The sequence below is a fragment of the Bison bison genome, unplaced genomic scaffold (genome assembly GCF_000754665.1).
Source record: "Bison bison bison isolate TAMUID 2011002044 unplaced genomic scaffold, Bison_UMD1.0 scf7180017863955, whole genome shotgun sequence".
In the NCBI taxonomy this organism is placed as follows: Eukaryota; Metazoa; Chordata; class Mammalia; order Artiodactyla; family Bovidae; genus Bison; species Bison bison.
The window spans coordinates 241,413-249,766 of record NW_011494527.1 but is presented as its reverse complement, the minus strand read 5'-3'; the positions used below and the strand labels follow the sequence as shown (position 1 = coordinate 249,766).

Here is an 8,354-nt window from a genome sequence, read left to right as displayed (position 1 = left end):
AGTGCACTGGGACGACCCAGAGGGAGGGTATGGGAAGGGAGGAGGGAGGAGGGTTTAGGATGGGGAACACATGTATACCTGTGGCGGATTCGTTTTGATATTTGGCAAAACTAATACAATTATGTAAAGTTTAAAAATAAAATAAAATTTTAAAAATAAATAAATAAATAAATAAATACCCACCCCTATTGGCTGCCTTTCCTCCTCACTGTGTCCAGATGACAAAGCACTGCTGGGATGCTTAAGACACAGTTGGTTTATGGCCTCACAGATCTGGAGTTGTAACGCAATGATACTTTTGAGTTACAGCTGCTGCTAAGTCGCATCAGTCGTGTTTGACTCTGTGCGACCCCATAGACGGCAGCCCACCAGGCTCCACCGTGCCCGGGGTTCTCCAGACAAGAACACTGGAGTGGGTTGCCATTTCCTCCTCCAATGCATAAAAGTGAAAAGTGAAAGTGAAGTTGCTCAGTCGTGTCCGACTCCTAGTGACCCCATGGACTGCAGCCTACCAGGTTCCTCTGTCCATGGGATTTGCCAGGCAAGAGCACTGGAGTGGGTTGCCATTGCCTTCTCCTTGAGTTACAGAGTAGTCATCAACTACTTGTTCAAGAAATCAACTTACACTTCAATATCAAGGACTTAAGACAGACGTGAGAAAGCTTCTGCCATCAACAAATGCTTTTCAGAGCCACTGAAGTTTGCCTCTGCAAAGCATGACACAGCAGGGTCCCTTCTACAGCAGGCTCAGGGACCAAATCCTCAGCCACAGTTTTTCAGAACCCTAAACACAGCTAAGTCCCTGTAAATACATATAAAATAGGCTTAAATATTCACATTCCTCAAGCTGCTTGAAGTAAATTTCAACAGTAAAGGTTGGAGGATTTTCTTTGAAGGCAAAGATATGGTATCTTTATTCTCCACTGAATTAACTGAACATCACTTTTCCAATCTCCACAGCACAGATAACACTGATACAGATGGCTTGTATGTGACATGCAGGAGACCCCTAGAGGGTCAGTCAGCATTTCTATTCCGTGGCTGGCACTGCCCACTTTTAAGGACAGCAGGGCAGTGTGCACAGCAGAAAGGGAAGGATCTGGTTTTAATAGCCTCACATCACCAACAGTGTAGAGATCAGGAGAGCGCTCTTTACGTAAGCCAAATATTTAGATATTTACTAAAACAAGCTTTGTAGCTTAAAGCAAACAAATCCGTGTCTAAAGCAGTGAACTGGAGCTGGAGATACCGACCTTAAGACAGCTCCTCCAGGCTAATCATAAGATACTTCTAGAGACATCAGTGATTCTGGGCAAAGGCTTCTGAGAATGAATGAGGCTGTCCTCGAAGATGCGTGTGCATCCACATCCCATTCGCTGAGGGACACTGGGAACCTCCTCCAAGATCCCCGTGCCCCTTGAGCACCTTGGGAGGAGGTGGGGGACCGTTCCTCTCTGTCTCAGCAAGTCCCAGCCCATCAAGGCACAGAGGGCCCAGGGTGATTACCCCTGGCGGAAGGGCTACCTCCCCATGAAACCTGGAAATCTAAAGACTGAGCTTAACTGCTCTCCATTCTCTACGAAGAGACCTCTCCTCACTCGCTTTGTCCCTTTTTCCTCAATGTATAGAGATGGGTCTTGGAAAAACAGGTCCTGATCACGTGGCCAAAGGAAGCAGCCAAAGACAACTAGGACGTTGAAGTCCTGGCTCATCCATCAGCAGCTTCAGGTACAGCTCGACAGTCCCTCATCTGAAACCTTTAGGGCCAGATGAGTTTCAGAATTCAGATTTTTTTTTTTTTTTAGAAAACTAACATGATATCCCCAGCAGAGTCTGAGGAAGCATCCTATAAATGCATGAATACTTTGTTGTACCAAAACATGAATATTCATACTGATCTTCTATCAGGTCAATCAGATTCGTTATGAAAAGAAATCCAGACTTCTCAAGGATAGTGGGTTTGGCACCATCTGGTTCACATTCCTCCAAGAGATATCTAAATTCAATCACTCGGGGACAAAAGATCCACAGTGGGACACCAAGGATTGTAATTGCCAAAACTCCAAGAAACCTACCCTTACTGAGGGTACCCATGGGACAGACTAGCTGGGATGGGGCCATGCCGATGTGAACAATCTCTGACATAGACGATGCCTTCTGAGCTGAGCTTCCCTGGCCTCAAAGCCCAGACAGGAATGGATCTAGAGCCCTCCAGATTCAGAGAAGCATTCCCCTGGGACTCTAGTGCCCAGCTCCAAGGAGGACACAGAGAGATCCAGTTGCAGATCACAATAGGAGCCACAAACCAGAAGCAGACCAGGTATTTCAGAGCCCTGACACCCGCTCCCCAATGTGCCTGGTATTAGCTCCCGGGGGGACAGGACAAATCGTGCTTTGATCTTCATGCCTTTGAGAAAGAGGATAAACATCTTATCGCTACTACCTCTTTGTCCCTTCAAAGGCCAGCATTCCCAGGTTTTACCACCCACTTAGTCTCTTCTCACTCTGGGCATGCTCCTTGGCAAACTGTATTCACTCCCATGGCCTCACCCGCCACTTTCATGCCCTGTCTCCCACGTCGCAGTGGTTCTGTGCCCCCCTCCTCCCCTACGCCAGCTCACATTTTTAACTGCCTCTTGGGTACCTCTAGAGCTTGTCTCATGCGCCCTGTCCTGCCATGCCACAGTCCACTACACCTGTGCGCTCCCCCACATCTTCCTGCTGCACCTGGGGGCGGGGGGGTCATCACATGACTGGTTCTGGCCAAAGGAAGGTGAGCAGAGATGGCTAGTGTCACTTTCGGTGGGGGTATTTAGTACCTGGTAACACCACCCGCTCCGTGTTCTCATCGCCACCATGATGCCAGAACAAGAAGGTGAAGAATCAGAATAAAAACAGTCTAGGTCCTGAAGTCACTGCTTAGAAAGAGTCTCCGGACCCTCACTGAACTGCTGAAAGAATAAACTTCTATGGGGAAAAAATTACTGAGAGTTTGGGGTGATCTGACAAAGCCCCTACCGTTAATTACCCCCACATACCTGCCTTCTTTATCTGGCAAGTTCTGACTTACTGTTCAAAACTCCAGTTCAAATGTCCCCTCCTCTGTGAGGCTCAATCTCCACGGGAAGGTCAGCCCTCCACTCTGCAACCTCCAGCAGTCCCTCATGCATTTGGCCCAGCAGTGATCTGACTCTACGGACACGTATCTATTTGCACGTCTGGCTCCCACATTTGTGCTTCTTCCACCCTTGTCTCCTCAGAGCCTTGCAAGCAGCAAACACTTGGAGTGTTTATTTACTGAAGCCAAGATTAGAGCCTTCTGGCTCAGGTGACCAGCAAAGCCCGAGGCAGCATTTTCAGAGTCATCGTGGTCTCTGCACTGTGCTAGGCATGGTGGGAGGAGGCAGGAAGAGTCAGCAGCTCTGTCGCCCACCTCGAGGAGGGTTTTTTATCTTTCGGTCCTCTGTGCCCCATTACCTCCCATCTTCATTCAAGGACGGCTTCCACATACAAATTACCTGGTCTTTTCAAGAACTATCAGCGAAAACATTTCTCCGAGGGCGAGATCAAAGGGGTACGGAGGTAACAAGATGAAACCCCAACAGGGCTCTCTCCTGGTCCCTCTGAGCCTGGCTCACCCAAGCCCGCCACAGTTTACACACATGGCCTGGCACCCTGGGACCATGCAGCTGTGTCTGGTTATTTCTGATGTGAAAAGCATCACTGGCTCACTGGAGACCCAGATGTGGAGATAACACCCTAGCTATGACCGGGTCACGTCATCACCACTTGGCAAAACTTGCCAAACCAAAAGCACAAAACCATGTCACTGGTCAGGGCAAGAGAACAAGGGATCTTGGCTCTGAACACACAGTGAACTGGCTGAGTAACGTGCTCCGTGAGTCGTTCCTGTTCTTCCAGGTCTTTTCAGGGAGTGATGCAACTCTCGGCTTTAGCCCAAAGGAGAGGGTGAACACAAATAAAGGATAATCAACTATTAATGCAATCTTTTCACAATAATGCCCGCCAACTAGCACTTTACCTAGGTGTGATGGTGCTGTGGACATGGAGACATACATGAACACTGAACACATGTTCACTAAACGTCAGGCTGGCTGCTGCTGCCGGCAAACCAGTGTCCAGACAAAAAGATCCACAACGAAGAGGTGTGGCCAGCCAGGCACTGTGCCCACAGCAGCAGAAGACCACAAAGGGGCTTCTAGAACATTCTCCTGGTAGGACTTTCAGAGTAGTCAGTGGAACAAAGTCAAACTCTGCAGTATAATGAAGGCTGATCTACAGACAGTAGGGAAGATTAGGAAAAATGTTTAAATTGGAGACATAACCTAGCAGCAGGGAAAGACAGATTTTGAGAGAGTTGAACGGCCCATCTCGAAGTTAAGTATCAGCATAGCAGACAAGAGGTACATCAAAACAGAAGCCAGCTAAAGCCACAGCTAAACCCAGGACTTTGCCCTGGCTGGTGTTTTTACAGGTCACACACCGTGAACAAGGCAAGGAATGCCTCCGCCTGCCCCACACGTGATACCGACTGCATAAATGCGGAAAACAAGAAGCTGTCTGAGAACAGCAACTTACCTTGTATGAAGATCCTATCCCAGTAGATTTCCCCGACTTGACTGCCCCCAAGAAACACCAGGTTGGACAGAATCAGCATGGAGGTGGAACAAGAGGCAAGAGCGGCATGCAATCGCCGGCGAGCTCCTGGGGAGAGGAACTGGGCCTGGGGGAAAAAGGCGAGAAGGCATCTCATCACAAGGGTAGAAAAAATCGGGCTGAGATGTCACACAGTCTTTCTGTTACCAGCTCAGGATGCCTCCTTCTAGAGCCTGAGGTAGATTGTTATTTAAACAGCTTTTTTTTTTTTTTTTTTGAAAAATTACTATTTCTGCAAGATGCTCATTCTGGTCTAAGGAACGCAGTGACACACTCCCGAGTTGCTTCCTACTGCCAAAATGGGCTTCCTCCTGACACGTGTAACACAAACACCAAACCTAGTTGTTTCAGATCCAGCTGAAATGGCTCCACACATTTCCTACACATTAAATCTATAGGTACAAGAACTGTTTAAACTGCTCTCCATGACAACAAGAACAATGCCATGTGATGAGTCAAGATCAGGGCGATCTTCTGAGGGAGTTAACCAGACCCTGGGAAGCCCCTGCCCCATAAATCTGACCCACTATTAAGGAGAAACCCCACTAAGAGCATGCAGCAGAATCAGAACAAGCCAACCCCATTTCTGGAATCAGAGTTCAGGGTGCCAGACCCATTGACAGTGAACTTGTCGGAGTATGAGAGAATCGTGTCTAATGCTAGCACTGGAAATACGCAGGAACTGGAGAGACGTTTTCCAGCAATGATGGTAAAGAGTTCTGCTCATCCATCCCAGGTCTTCACTGCACTTCCCCCGCCCCTTTTAATATTTTCTCAGGGATTTCATAAAGTAAACAAAGCCTTTATTCTTCAGGGTTCATCTTTCTGGTACCCTACTGAGTGAGATCACTGTGACGTGCCTGGCATGTTTGAGCCCCAGCAGCACGTGCACAGGGAGTGTCCTTCAGGACTGCAGATTTAGAATGAGAACCAGGTGGAGCACAACCCAGGGTTTCTGACAAATACCACAGACTAAGCCAGAGACACAGAGAGGGAGCAAGGGTTCCAGAGATTGTTCCTGAACACATTCCTGAAGCCTGCCCATCTCTGGGGTCACTTGCATTTGATTTCAGCTGTGCTCCAGTGGCAAACAAAATTCTAAATTGCCCAAATCTATAGCAGGCAAAAGGACTAAGCCAGAGCGTGAGTCTCCAGCAGGAACCACTTATTCCTGGTGACCCTGCTGAGGATCACCTGTGGCTATTCTGAAAGCCCCGATCAGTATCCTCTGAAAAGTGCTGAGAAATGAATTCCTGATCCCTGCCCGTTTCTCTCCTGCCAGTCACAGGTCTGGTCTGCATGCTCAGATATACCTGCTCCCTTATGGCTCCCCATTCATGGCTCTCTCCTCCAGCATCATTTTGGAGCATGGTCTTGCTGCCACCATATGTGAGAGGTGTGGCGTTCCCATAGATAAGTTGTACAGCAGGCATTGACTAAGTTGTTTGCCTGCCCCTGGTTGTTCTGGAAAGCTCTCAAGCGGTGCTGACATGCCCCTGGTTAGAGGCCACCAGACAAGATGACCTCTAGTCTCTCCCCTACTCTAAGAGGCCACAAGCAAGTACAGTGGATGCTGTCAAACAGGACCAGATCAGAGATAACTACAGAGCATAGAAACTGGTAATGAAGGAGAAATGGAGATGACGCATGTAATTCAGCACTTTTAACCTCTGAGAGGGCTTCCCTGATAGCTTAGTTGGTAAAGAATCTGCCTGTAATGCAGGAGACCTGGGTTCAATCCCTGGGTTGGGAAGATCCTCTGGGGAAGGGAAAGGCTACCCAGACCAATATTCTGGCCTGGAGAATTCCATGTATAGTCTATGGGGTTGCAAAGAGTCAGACACGACTTCTTCTTTAAAAGAAAGAAGAACCTCTGAGAATGAGGAGACATTAATCTTCCAGTTTCCACATTTCTGAGCAGAGGAAGATACTTCCTGAGCGTTACTGACTCAGTTAGCAGTGACTGAGAAGGCAGGGTAAGAGGAAGAGGGGAGAAAGGGGGAAAATCTAAAATAGATCAAGAAAATATGGGTGGCTATAATCCACATAAATGTGCCTAAATAATTCCAGTACAGGCACCATTGATAACACAGCTGATGTCTAAGGAACATGAGGAACTTCTGTTTAAACCCCATCAGGCTTCCCCAACTTCATATCCTGTTATGGGAATTCAAAGACCCTACTGATCTTTCCCCTCTTAATGTCAATTACAGAAGGGCACAAGTTGCCTGGTTAAAGCTCAAAGTGGTTCTCCTTTTGTGGGAAATGGTAACAAATATTAAATAATCAACACAGAGATAACGAGCGAGGAAAATACCCCTTGCCTTGGGTTGCTAAACGGGGCTGTGTTTAGCAACCAGGTTACCTGGTCACCTGCCAGGTTACCTGGTACTGGCCAGGGTCAGGGTGTGGTGAGATGCACAGTTGGGGGGCAGGAGACAGAAGTTGGGGGGACAGGAGACACAGCAAGGGAAGAGGTGCCAAGGTGAGTGAGTGCTGGACACACAGGGATCCTCTTTCCAGCACCTGAGGCCCTGGTTCCTACGGCTCTTCCTTTGATTCTCTGATTACCCCAGTATCTCTCTCAGCTACATGATTCAGTAAGTTCCTCTTTCTGCTTAGGCAAAACAAAACTCAGAATAATAGCAAATGCAAAGGAGCCTCTGATCTCAGAGACAAGAGGGAAGATGCAAAATCTGAAGTGACACACTACAATTCAATCTTTAGAAATAGTTCATTTATTTTAGAAAACTAACAAGAATGTTAAAAGCATGGGCTGTTGGAACCAATAAGCTAGAAAGACTTAAGGAGAAATGAAGATGCTCACAGGCAATTCTTAATTACCCCCGGGGCACACGGGTGGTAGACAAAATAGATGATGATACAGAAAAGCCAAAAACCTAATTTTAACTAAAAGCCCCATCCTCTGAACTGACAAAATTAGCCCTGCCAACAAGAAGCGCACTTGACAGAACACTGCATCTCCTCATGGTGAATCACTGGGAGGGCAGAATGACGAGCCAGAAGGAAGGAAAAAGAGAACCTGTCCGGATGACCCACAGGAGGGTAATAATTAACAGCGAAGGGGATGCAAGTCTTGGCTGCATCCCGTCTTCCCTCTTCAGGTTCCCTGGACACACTGGGGAAGGTGATAGATTTGACATGGGGAATTTCTTTCTATCTTGGGCACCATCTGGCATTTGCCACTGGTTTTCAAGAACCCTAGGGATTAAGTACCATATTCAAGGTTTCCAGAAGCAAAAATGCCATCTGGTTAAGGCTGGAAGGGTATACTCCCTTGGCCCAGCCAGCTCCATCAATAAATACAACTTTCTGAGTCCCTGGGACCCTCAGGGTCAAAGTTTCCACTTTAAGCACTTCTTTCCTTTTGCACACTCTCCCCTGAAGTCCTGTGGTGACTACTGTCATCACCCCTGTGATCCTTCATATCCTCTGGGATGTTAGGTCCATGTGCAGGGTCAAGCCTCACAGGTTAGTCACCCATCCTCCTGGCTTCAGCTCAGTTGCTCAGTCGTGTGGACTGCAGCACGCCAGGCTTCCCTGTCCATCACCAACTGCCGGAGCCTACTCAAACTCATGTCCATTGAGTCAGTGATGCCATCCAACCATCTCATCCTCTGTCGTCCCCTTCTCCTCCTGCCTTCAATCTTTCCCAG

The 8,354-nt window shown here is 47.9% G+C and overlaps 1 protein-coding gene across 1 annotated transcript in view; it reads right to left on the bottom strand.

The window, feature by feature from the left end:
- LOC104984233 (protein-cysteine N-palmitoyltransferase HHAT-like) overlaps positions 1 to 8,354 on the bottom strand; it is a 298,539-nt gene that overhangs the window by 56,174 nt on the left and 234,011 nt on the right. Inside the window, exon 9 of the mRNA XM_010833889.1 lies at positions 4,600 to 4,744. Coding sequence (XP_010832191.1) covers positions 4,600 to 4,744 — 145 coding nt within the window. The remainder of the gene's footprint in view (positions 1 to 4,599; positions 4,745 to 8,354) is intronic.